The 13080-nt window shown below is 36.1% G+C and overlaps 1 protein-coding gene across 14 annotated transcripts in view; it reads left to right on the top strand.

Annotated features, from left to right (window-relative positions):
* Positions 1-13080, top strand: part of ARHGEF10 (Rho guanine nucleotide exchange factor 10) — a 111026-nt gene that overhangs the window by 67400 nt on the left and 30546 nt on the right. For all 14 annotated transcript variants that reach the window (XR_003254576.1, XR_003254579.1, XR_003254578.1 and 11 more), the window contains 7 exons: positions 1047-1162; positions 2763-2890; positions 3404-3504; positions 4780-4901; positions 8408-8494; positions 9784-10007; positions 11194-11351. Coding sequence is in view for 10 of the 14 variants with exons in the window: in XM_026072048.1 (XP_025927833.1) it covers positions 1047-1162; positions 2763-2890; positions 3404-3504; positions 4780-4901; positions 8408-8494; positions 9784-10007; positions 11194-11351 (936 nt within the window). In the remaining 4 variants the exon portion in view is untranslated. The remainder of the gene's footprint in view (positions 1-1046; positions 1163-2762; positions 2891-3403; positions 3505-4779; positions 4902-8407; positions 8495-9783; positions 10008-11193; positions 11352-13080) is intronic.

The following is a 13080-nucleotide window of genomic DNA, read 5'->3' as shown; positions in this document are numbered from 1 at the left end:
CCTGTACGCGCCAGGGTGGGGGGTTGGGGGAGAGCATCATTCCCACGAGAGCTGTGTGGCCATGCTGCTCCTCGCATCGCGCTGTGAGTCAAAGTATAGCAGGACTTTGCAAGCTTTGTGCTTTTGCATAGGCAGGTTATCCTACCAATCAGAATATTTTTCTGAGTTACAGTGCTATTTTATGAACGTAAGTGTACTTACTGATGGTCAGGGCAAAATGTTTCTGCTGCTGCTAAGATTTGGTGCTGATCTCAGTGCAGGTCCCTTTTACACTTAATTAGGATTGTAATACAGTTTCAAGTGGTTCAGTGAGATTGCTGGTTTATCTCAGAGTTAGGGTGGATGTATGATCCAGAGGTGTCTTGTTATCAAGGTTTAACTAATTGTGGGTTTTAAACCACCGTGGTGAAGGCTGCAAATAACTTTTTCGGACTAGTCACCTGATCAAAAGCAATATTCATGAATGACACTTAAACTAATGTGTTACAGAAAATCTGCTGATTGGTGCTAATGAAAAATTCCACATCATTTAGAGATTTTAGGGAATTAGCCCTTGCTGAAGCCAGTGAAGCTTTGATGTTTGGCACAGTTATAGTGCATGCTTATTAAAATTACAGACAGCATTCTCCTTCCTACTAGATGAACAATCTCTAGTCTTAATTGTAACTGTAAAAGGCAATGATAAGGTGAGCAGAAAGGAAATTCCTGTGGTAACACCAGGATATGCACAGGTAAAATAAAGTATAATACTGCTACCTGTAATTTCCTGTGACGCATTTGCCAATTATTTAGCTGTAGGGACATTGAAACCATATGGAGCAGCAAAGTAAAAGGGTCATGATATACATATATAAATAAAATGTTCTGATTTTCAGAAATAGTGAAGACCTAGCTGCATATCAGTGTATTAGTTGTTTTTACAATACAGAAGGATCAAAGCCTATTCTCATATGCTCAATTTTCACACAGTGTGGAGAAGTAGTGACTTATGTTAATATTATTTATCTTTTTTATTATATATAATCTAATGTTTTTATTCATTGCAGACAAGCTGTATATGGGACCAGGGCAACTGTACCATGATCTGCAGAACCTCTTACATGATTTGAATGTAGTTGGTCAAATTAGTCAATTAATAGGTGGCCTTAAAGGAAACTATCAGGTAATAAACAAAGCTGGATTTATTTTCAAATATGCTCCTGTTGTAAAGTAGTATAGTTATCTCTCCCTAGGATCTCTCTGTAGAGAGTAAAATAATTTTTAACTCCAGTAATTCATTTACTGTTAAATGTTTAGAGTTATAAGTAGATTACAGCTGTCTTTCTAATCTTGTTTTTCTCAGTTGTTTTTATGTGTAGGTGGATACTACAAGTGTCTGCATTTGCTCAATAGCTGATAAGCTTATACAGAAACAGAATTACATTTTAGTCTTGAGAAATTGCTTTCTTATAATCAGACAATATAGTAGAAGGAAGGTTGATTTTTTTTGTTTTAGTATTTCTGGAGAAAGCACTTGATGCCCATCCAACCACATAATCCTGGCTTTCAGGGAGAAGCCGTACTTAAGACTGAGTGCAAATCATAAAAACRTTAATGGATTTTCAATGGAATTTTGAAAGTAATTTGCTTCAGCTTTGTTCACATCCCTTTTCAGCATGTATTCTGGCAAATAGATATAGTAAGTTAACACTGAATTTCAAAATGAGTTCTCCACGATCATAGGACTTTACAGATTTGTTTTCTTTTTTGTCTTTTGGTTTGTGTGTGCTTGGGCACATTTTTAAACTTCTGCCTGCAACTGTAGGACTATAAATGTGTGCGTGTGTGTGCATGTGTGAATATGTATATGGAAGCTGAGTTTCTGTTGTGATATCTTGCCCTCAGAGTCAAGGGCATTAAATAGAAAATCAAACTTGGTGAAAACACGCACTGTGAAGGAAGTTTATGGAAACAGTAATTTTAGACAAAATTTTGCAAGTATTTGAAGATGAATTTCAGCTGAATTATTGGGCATRTACATACCACAGATCAGACATAAGACGTTCACCCATTGAAATATACAATTGCATTTTGCAATTGTAAAATTTAAGCAATGCTTCAGGTAGAGATGCATAAATTAATTTAAACAATTTAATTGAGGAATGAGGTCAGCTTCTTCTTTTGGAAAAAAAAGCTTCAATTTTCATAAAATTCTGACTGTTTGAAATTAATGTACTTTTGTGTAGCAGTAGCTCACTACTGTCACTCAAATATACTTACCCATGTGACTGCTTACTAGGCTTGCAGAGAGGTTATTGTTTCAGCATCCTACTGGAACACATTCCAGTCACACAAAGACCTTTCATGATTGCCACATAAATATTTTGACTCAGTATTTGAGCAAAAACATATTGGAAGTATGATTTATAGGCTTTTTCCATGAGATTTTTTAGAAACAAAATTTAGGGTGGCTTTATAACTGTTCATTTGAAATGAAGAAAAAGTCGTGCACGCACTTGAAGCAAATTCATGTTTGTTAATCAGACAAATGTTTGGTAATATAATTTGTGTATCGTCAAGCTCTGAACAATGTGAGAGTAAATCATGGTAYATGGTAAAATGTATTATCAGATCTTTACAGATATTTTTGAAATGCATTTACAAATCTGGCTAAATTATTCATGATTAAAATGTCAATTTCAGCTTTATGCAAAGATCACCTTAGCATGCTGGAAAAAGGCCAGTAGGTTGGCATTGAATCTAAACTTCTTTTAATTTTTCAGAACTTAAACCAATCAGTAGCCCATGACTGGACATCAGGCTTACAAAAACTGATCTTGAAAAAAGAAGATGAAATCAGAGCTGCAGATCGCTGTAGAATCCAGCTACAACTTCCAGGAAAGCAGGACAAGTCAGTAGTAACCTTGATTCTGAAGCTTTCTAAATGCACTTATGTCTTAGGCATAGACGTATCAGGGAGGATTTGGGAATCTTTAGTTCTTTCTCCTCTTCTGTCTCTACAGTTAGCCTCTGACTACTGTTCCCATGTCATTACAATGCCAATTTTCACTCATTCCAAAACACTGTAGGATTTTCTGGCATTATAGGTTTTCTCCTGTTCCTCAGTGTGATTTTCTAGATGCAAAAGTAGCTGTGGCAATGACACCTTATAAGGAGTAGCTGCTGTTGTTGTACTGATTTACCAAAGGGTGATCTCTTTCATATGATTTCATGCAAAAAGTGTCAGAAGAAGGGCATATGGCATATTGCATCACAGCCTGCATATTTGTATCAGAGCTGTCTCTTTTTTGAAATATAAGAAAATAATGAAATTTCATCATCTGGCTCAGCATTTTTAGCCTTGACTGTATCTCATACTCATACTTTATTCAAGAATGACTTTTTTTTTTTTTCTGTCTTGCAGGTCTGGGCGGCCTACTTTCTTTACAGCTGTATTCAATACATTTACCCCTGCAATCAAACAGTCTTGGATCAACAATTTACAAATGGCTAAGCTGGCCCTTGGTAATTCTTAGTTACTTAAACTAACTGTCAAGATAGTTCTCAATGTACAGTATATTACAGAAAATGAAATCGTTTTGTGAAAGTCTGTCTGAAGATGTTAAAATTGCAATACTGTAGATGGTAGTGATTGTATATCATTGCAAGGTAATGATGTTCCAGAAAGGATGAAGGATTCATTATGAAGGAATATAATTTCCACAATATTTTAATGAGGTCTGCTATGATCATTATTAACTGATACATCTATATCAGAATTAGTGAAATGCAGTAGAGGACAGAGAGATGGGAAGTTACTCCGTTATAAACTTATATCTGCAGATCTTATAAACTTTTCAAACATGTGCCTTTCAGGATCAAATTTCTCAGTTTTGGCTCAGGAATGATTTTAGCTAGAAGATGGCAGTAAAGCTGTTGGGTTCATTTGTTTAACTTTCTGAGCATAAAGTAAACTTACTTTCATCATTTTAAAATAATGGGATRTTTCTATAGGCGAATACCTGAAACACAAGTTTGGGGCAGGGGGGAGGTGTTTATTTTTTTTAACATAACCCTGTCTTCTTCACTGGAGAGATCATCAGTAACAATCCTGATCTCAGTGGGAGCAATAAGGAATGTGCTGTACTGCTATGTTATTAGACTCCGCAGGGGGCCTAATTTCAAAAGTTACCTGGCACTTTGTGTGCCTAAATTGAGATACATTTAGGATATGCAACTGATCAAAAGCAAGTTTTGCAAGCACCTTGTCAAAAGAAGATGCTTTTTGTATCTCACTGAAGGCAGAGAAAGTAAAAACAAAAAGGGGGAGTAGACATCTCATTCATTCCAGGAGGAAGAGCCTTGCAATTACGATAAATAGTAGTTGTTGGTGATGTCACTTACGCTAGGCAGAGAAATGATGGTGTTTGCAGATCATATTTGCTAGTCTAAAATGAGATTTGATAGTGTTTTTAAGCAAATGTGCCTGTTCCTCTTTTAATATCCTACTGACAAGATAGTTAAGAAAGTCTGACAAGACTGCTAAGAAAACACCCTTCACATTTTGCTAGTACTAGGTGTTCTGTTTTGCATTAACAATATGTATGTGGTCTACTATATTGAATTTCTGCTCATACTTTTAAGCCATCATTTGTTCCTTCAAAAGCATAGATGGCATAAGAAGGGCCTGTTCAATACTAACCAATTCCAACAAAGTTCAGTTCTGTTCTGTGGAGAGGTGTAAGCAATTATCCAGTGAAAGTACTGTGGGATATTTATTGTTTGTTCTTGCCATTACAGCGGAGGATAACCTGTTAGGTTGGTTCTGTGTAGAGGAGGATGGGAATCAGATCAAAAAGGAGAAACATCCTCTTCTTGTTAGACACGTGCCAGTGATGATGGCCAAACAACAAGAGTTTAAGGTAAACAGAATTGTTATATGAAATAACAATGGCTAAAAGATACCATACTGTAGATGTGGATACTGTAGATAGTTCTATTAGTTTAAATTCAACCCCGCTCTCTTGAGTTGCTGCTAATATATACCTTGCTGTAAGACCAATAGCAATGGAAACTCCAAGCGGGTCACAGAAGTGCAAAATACCTGCCATCTTTGAGACACTAAGGAATATAGTGTGTACTTTTATATAGTATGATATCCAATTTCAGATGTAAGCTCAGCACTCAATCAAAATAAAACTGCTAAAAATTTTGAATTGATCTTGAGGTTCTCCTGTCTTTGTTTGGAGTGCCAAAGTAAACTGCAATTTAGAATCGGGGTGTAGGAATCTCATCACCCGTAGCTCTCCTGTACCGGTATAACTACACTGACTCCTGCTCAAATTTCAGATTTTCATGAATGCACAAATATCAAATTATTGAAAATAATTCAATTTTATAGGGTCATATATAAAAATGTAGTTCTATTCTGAAAGGTGATATAAAAATTGTCTTAATGCCTCGATTTCTGTGTCTAAAGTCATATCTACCACTGGCTTTAGTGATGAAAATAAATATAGCATGTCAAAGGGAACAGYACTGGATACTCTTTCTTGCTGTGCGTCAACAGGATTTTTTATTGAGTCATCAATCAGTCACTTACGCTTGTGCAAAAACACTGATGGRAATAAAGTTGTATATGTATGGCCAGAATCATAATGTTGACATTATCACRTGGGTACCGCTTAAAGCCTGAATAAGTCTGCAGATCATCATTGCTAGGACAGTCTACCCAGGAAGGAAGTTCAGCTGGCATCTTCACTTCAAGAATGTGCATACAGGCCTGGACATTAGGGGAAAAATAATTGCTGGCTGGAAATGCATTTGAAATGTATAAGGGTGTTAAATGGAACCATTCCTATGACACTGTTTTTCAGAGTAGCGCTGCAGTTTACAGCAACCAAAGTCTACTGAAAGTCTCCAGTCTCCCATAAAACCATAGTCATTTGTATCATATTAAACACTCAGCTTTGACTCTACTGAGCACTTTCTAAAGTCACCACTGGCTAAATAACCCAACTAATTTAAAGGAAATTTAAAATACTTTGTTTCTTTAGAGCCAGTGTGTTTGTAAGTCCTATAGGTCCATGCCAGGTGCCATGAAGGCCCAGGTCCAACTCTGGTAATCAAGTTACAACAGGATCTGTTTGTTTTGCAAGGAAATGAAAGCCTGTTGCCCTTACAGTTGTATAATAATCTTTGCTATGGTCACCTCAGCAGAAGACAGTGCATGCCAGTGTTTGGCTGAGCTCCAGGTCAACTTTGCTAGTTTTGCAGCTCTTACAGCTGGGTTTGAGCCTGACTGTCATTCCTCATGCTCCTAAGGCCTACTACTGGACAAAATCATCTAAGTATTACTCTTGTTTTTCTGCTTCATCTGCGGTTTGGCACTAGGACTACAGCTCAGAGGTAGGAAGAGACCTTTTGCTCGATTGACCCAGCTTGTTAGTCCTTAGTATGCTGCTCAGACTGATTGGCAGTACATGGAGCCTGTAATTTCTTCTATCAGAGCACATTTGCACCTGGGGCCATCATTCTGCAAAGAGCTTCTATCAAAGTTGAGAGCTAAGCTACCACTGTTTAAACATGGAAAACATCCTCAGTTCCGACTGTGAGAGAAACTAACATGGAAATGTAACAAGCAGCTCAAGAAACATCCAACATGCGGGCTGCCTTTTCTTTCATTAGTGACGTATTTAGCTGTCACAGCTACTACAAATCACCATTACCAGAATACAGTTTCAGCTTGTGTTAAAGATATGCAAAAATTGGCATGGTGAGCTCTTCTTTTTCTCTTTTTCTTCCTTTTTCTGATCTGTTTACATCTTTCATCCTTATGATGAATTATTTAGTAAACAAATAACCTTGTTTTTGCTATTGCTAATCACTTGGTGATGCCTGCTGACTTCAAGGAGAATTGTGAAATGCTTTGCACTTTAGAAAATGAAATAAATTAAACTGGTAATTTAGCACTCTAACTTATACCTGCTCTTTTTTTTTTTTTAATTATTCACTTTAGTGATAATATATTGCCATGTTTTGTAGAAATGGTTAAGTTAATACTGTCTCTAGAAACACAAGCAATATAATCACAGTATCGTTGTTGTCCGAGACAAGAACATCAGTGTGCATTATAGAGAACTTTGTCTAAAAACGTAATAACATACCTCATCAGGAACTTTTTTGCTCTGCAGAACATCATTCTGTATGCTATTATGAATTGCTTTAATATGTTTTAAGGTGTTTACATAACCTTAAGGGTGTTCTGCCATTGATACTGCAGGGAAAATGGAAATCCATGGCTGCTCATAAAAATGCCTGTGTTCAGAGCCCATAAATTGGTGCTTGCATGCTTCTCCAAGTTGAGACGGACTTAAATTTAGAGGATTTATCTTAAGTCTGATATTAGTTGGAGAATTTTCTTAAATGAGCAGAATGATGAAATCTTGATTGTGCTTATTAATTTACTGACAACACCAGAATGACATGAAGTTGGGAGGGAGTGGGAGTATTATGGAGGATAGGATTAGTATTCAAAATGAATTAAATACCTGGAAAAATAATCTGGAAAAAAATAGGATGACGTTCACTAGAACAGGCACAAGGTATGCTCGGGAAGAAATAAATAGCTTCAGAAGTACAGATTGCAGAAGCGGTTGAGTAGGAAGTCTGTAAAAGTAATTTTTAGTAGACCAACCAGCTAAGGATTGGTAACAATGTAATATTATTACAAAGAGCAAATAACCAGTGGGATGTACAAACAGGGTTCAGAAGAGTTAATCCTTCATTAGTAGTATTGCTAACATCTCTACTAGAACATTATGTTCAGTTTTGAAAGTGCTGCACTTCCAAATATATGGAGCTGGTGGAGAGATGCCAGTTGGAAAACAGTGCTAATAATCAGGAATTTTAAAATAWGATTTGTTTTTTTAAAAAAATAATAATAATAACAACAATTGAATGAATTAAGTGGTAATTTTTAGCCTAATGAAGAGGAGACTCAGGGAAGGTCATGACATGTAGCAGCCTTATTATACGTAAAGGGTCACTGCCGAAGGGAAAAAAAGAATCTGTGCTGGAGACTAAAATGAGCAGTAACAGGCTAGCAGTTACAGCAAGGATGACTTTAGGTTGGGTATTTGGAAGAAATTTATGAAGGTTGTGAAGCATTTGAGCAGAACAGGTAGCAAGTTTGTAGAGTCTTTGGTGTGTCATGTCTTTAAGAGCAGACTTGATAAAGAATCTGTGAGGAATGATATGCGTGCAGGGATGCTGCCTACTGGAGGCTGGATGGACTAGACTGACCTCTTGCCTTTTCTCCCTGTGATTCTGTGATACGCTTAAATGCCGTAATTAATTACAGCCTAAACACGAAGAAATGGACATATCTTTTTAATGTGTTAACTGTTCTCTTTTTCTTTGTTTGCAGATTGAATGTGCTGCCTATAATCCTGAACCTTACCTGTCTGGYGATACAGAGTCAGATTCCTGTTCCATGGAACATGGCTTTCTTTGGGTAAGCTTAGTTTTTAAATGTTAAAAAAGGGGTTTTGTCTCTTATTTCTTGTTATTTTCTGTGACTCTTAGCAACATATGGATCTGAAATGCATGGATTTTTTTGGTTTTTTGTTTGTTTTTATTTTAGATTGACTTCTATAAAGGATAACTAGTAATTTTGTCCATGTTATGTCACTATTTTCTCTATGTGCTTTTTATCTGTGTGTGTGATTTGTGTGGCACAGTATGAATTCCAAAATGCTGAGCACATTTAGAAGCAAGTTATGTGCTAATTGATAATGAAGGCTACTAAAACCTATATGAGATTGCACTGTCCCACCATCTATTTCCATATTTAAAAACATGTTCTAGTCATATGCAGATATTTCAGCAGGCAAAGTGAGATAGCCAATACATTTTGAAACGTCTAATGATTTCAGTAGCTTTTCTTGTTAGTACAATACTGTGATTATAGGGGCTGACATTTTTGAACCCTGCAGAATTAAAAGCAAAAGTTAGGAATAGTTTGTTAGTCATCTTTTTCAAGAAGACTTGTAATTTGTTCTTGTCTGTGCTAATTGTAAACAGTCATCACAAATATATGCCAATAAAATCTTACTGCAGCATCATGTTCTTTCTTCCTCTTTGTCACCCTGTTTTGTTTCATATAAACATAAAAAGTAATTATATAAAAGTGTTTTGTTCTGGTCAGGCAGACATTTTTCATTCTTTCCAGCTCCCTAAAATACACAGATTTGAGGACATACTGATGATATATAGTCTTGGATAAGGGATAAGTTTCCTGTATCAGCAAGTTTGAAAATGGATGATATTAATAATTCCCCTTTCTGTTGGGTTACAGCATTTACTTGTAGACCTGTTACTGTTCAAAGGACAGGCCTCAGCTATATTATTTACTGTAAGAGTATTTGGGATAACTGAAACTGATTATTAAAATAGTATATTACACAGATATTTATTGTAATTGCATTATATTATGTATGCACATATGCATATGACTCAGACTTCAAAAGAGGCCATAATATTCCTCCTTTCAAAAAAAGAAAAACTCAGAACTGTTTGTATGAGTATACAGGGGAGTTCTGTGTTCTTATATAATGTTTTTAAATCTATTATATTCGTGCTGAATTATTTTTGTTTATGTCTTATCTTAACCCGTGTAAGCTCATATTCCTGTGTATAACTTGAGATGTGCTCTTTAACTTTCCAAGAATTCATTCTTGTTAATGCTGATCTTGCTGGGGACAGGTATCAGTCTTTGCCCTTTCTCATCTCTTTCTAATTCAGATTGGCAGTTGTACTAATCAGATGGGCCAGATTGCAATAGTGTCATTTCAAAACTCCAGCCCCAAGGTTATTGAATGCTTCAACGTGGAATCACGGATTCTCTGCATGGTCTACATACCAGAGGAGGAGAAACCAAAACAGCTAAACATGGCTCCTGACTCTGAAAATGTTCTTACAAAAGCTTCTAATGTGCCTACTATTTGCCTCGGCATGGAAGAAGGAAGGTGATTCTCATTTTTAGTGTACTGTAATACTATACTGTGTACTTTTCCTGTGTTATAGTATTGTGTACTATGAATTATTAGCTTTATTACTCTATAGTAAAATTGTGAGACATTTCCTAGAAGATGTTTTCTTTTTTAAATGTATTTATGAATAGCCAGTGACATTAACTTATCCCTTACAACTAAATCAAGAAAAAATGCACTCCACATGATTTAAAAATATACTTTGTAGTACATAAAATGAAAATAACATGCATCTTTGAAAGAAGATTAATCCATCATACATCATGTCTGAAAAATACAAATATTACTTTTGTTATGTTATAATTTTCGGTATTAGAAAGTTTTGAAAATGGCAAAGCATTAAAGGAGGAACGTGTTAACCTTCTACATTGTGATATTGTGCAGGATTTGTCATGTGAATGAATGATATTGCTGTTTACTATTAACATGAATTATTTTGCTCTGTTTGAACTGATGACCTTAATGCATCATCACTTGATTTATATTGAAGAACAGGGCTACATTTTCTAAACTTATGGGTCAGTAAACTAACAAACTGGGATGTGGTTAGTGAGAGCATAAGTATGTGATTTTTGTGGGGGTTTACAGCCAGTATAAATAAAATTAAGGGAAAAAAATTCTCTGTAAGGAAAATGCTGTTTCCAAAAATTCCAAGATCTAATTGTACTGGTTATCTTTGAACATTAAATACAATTAATTCCAGAATTACCTATTTAGTATTCCTGACATACCCACGGTGATAATCTCTAAGAATCATGGAAAGTTTAAGTGTAATTGATGTCTGATGGTGAGCTTTTCTTCTCTTTTCCGTAGTTCTGCAGGAACATTTAATCCATATTTTTTGAAACCAACAGAAAGTCTTAGGTAGATGTTTAATAAGAACATCGGGCAGGACTCTCATTATGTCTCTTGGCTGAAGAAATATTTCTCTAGCCAAGATAATGCAAAGAGTATTGTCATATGTCATAATCAAGTAATGGTAATTGCCTGTATAGACATTTTGGAGGGTCAAGATAGTCCCTTTCATTCTCATCTTCGTATGAGTGGAAGGTGAAAATCTTTTTTCCCAATATTTTTTTCTAAACCTCTTTGATGCATATTCTAATAACAACCAAATAAGACATAACTTTGCAGGCTTATTCTTTCTTGCTTCTTTTTATAGCATATCTATTTACAAAAGTTGCCAAGGCTCAAAGAAAATTCGACTTCAACACTTTTTTGCTCCTGAAAAATCAACTGTTATGAGCTTAACATATATGTCTCAATACTTGTTTGCTGGCTTGGTAAATGGGAACATCGCAGTCTACACAAAAGCAGAAGGTAATGTAGTGATATGATTTGATAACATCCTGAGGAACTCCCCTGTCAGTATATTTTGGCAGCAGTAGATTTCCACTATTATATTTTTCCTCTTCTGCACAACTGCTGACCTAAGGTTACTACAGTTATAGGAAAAAAAAAATACTTCTGAAAAGATATTTCACACTTTTTTTTTTGTCTTTCTGAGGAATAGTAGATTCTTTGCTGTTGTTCCCAATTTATTTGCTTCCATAAAATACATATGAAAACTTGAAACTGTCCTGAAAACTTAAAACCTAAAGTCTTCAGTGTTGTGAAAGTCCAGAGTATATGAGATAACAAATGGTATACTGTATTTTACACAGCACAATGCTAATTCCATTCTACTTCCCTGCTTTTGGGAAAGACAAAAACTCCCTATTAGTAGAAATTCCTGTATATCTCATTTGAAATGGTGACTCAATTTTTACTGTACAGATAGAGAGAAATCTTTTGTATGCGTGCCTCTCATATTTCACAATAAGGTTCCTTTCCCTTTACCACTACAGTCTGTTGTTTTGTATCTAGCTAAATAATTGGCTAAAATAATTTGAGTAAAGGAATGGTCCCTGGTAATACTGAACCAGAACTGCCTTTTTCAGAGCTGATTTGGGTGCTTGTCTATGTAGAACTGCTTGTTCCGGAGGGTGTTATTAATTTTCCTGCCGTACTGCATAAGTGTAGAGCTAGTTTGGTTCAAAAGCAGTGAGGCTTTACTCAAAGTTTGAGACCTGAGTTTGCAAGTCCCTCAAGAAGTGAGATGCTAGCCCAGAGACACCTAACCTGGTTAAATGCAGAGCCAGCAAAGAGCTGGTATACCTTATTAATGTGAGCTGCCTAACTGGTTGTTGTGCTTATGTGATCAGACCGGCTCTATAAGTGGTAGAGCTGCATTTGGGTGGCACTGTTCTTCAACTAGTAAATTCTGCCAGCCTTCCGCTGAAGAGACAACTTCAGTGTCTTGAATCTGTGGAACAAATAATACGTAACACATATTGTCCAATGTTAGATAATATAAAGGCTTAGTTTGGGAAAGGTTTGGGTTATGTTTTTTTTGTTGTTGTTGTTTTCAAGCAACATCCAAAAGAAGTGTTGGGAAAGATTTCCTTTTACCAGTTGCCTTCTCCAGCTCAGTGGGTTTCCTCGTCTCCCTGACTGAGCTGTCTTCTCTGTTCCTAAGCCAAATATTAGAGTTCAGCTCCCTTTAAAAATATTTTCTCACTGAATAGTAAATTAGCCCTTGTTTTGGAGGCACAAGGGTGGCCTTGATCACTGGCTCACAATATCATTTTTGATGCTTCAGGTCCCCTATGTATCTGGGTGGGGTAGAAATATRGACCTGTCATCTCTGATGCTCTCTTCAAAAAGAGGAGTAGCATCCTTAGCAGTATAGGTAAGAAAGGACACATGGGTTGCACATCTACAGAGGAATGGGGCAGAGCTGTTAACCAGAGAGAATTAGATTGCGAGCTGCAGAATATAGCTTTGACCAGCATTGTAGTGTCCTCTGTTCTTCCTTCCTCTGAAGAGACCAGCTTTGTGCAGCTGAATATTCAAAAAGTCTGTCCCTTTCTATTTCAGGATAGCTGAAATTCTGGGATGGGAAATAGGCATTCAGTTTTTTTCTGACTCATCTTGAAGTGCCTTCCCTTAGTTTGACCACATTGTTAATTCAGTTCTCCATGCCTCAAAAAAGTGGTGCAAATCAGTT

The sequence above is a fragment of the Apteryx rowi genome, unplaced genomic scaffold (genome assembly GCF_003343035.1).
Source record: "Apteryx rowi isolate R43461 unplaced genomic scaffold, aptRow1 scaffold_335, whole genome shotgun sequence".
Classification (NCBI taxonomy): Eukaryota; Metazoa; Chordata; class Aves; order Apterygiformes; family Apterygidae; genus Apteryx; species Apteryx rowi.
Note: the sequence above shows the minus strand (reverse complement) of the source record. Positions and strands in the feature narration are given on the sequence as shown.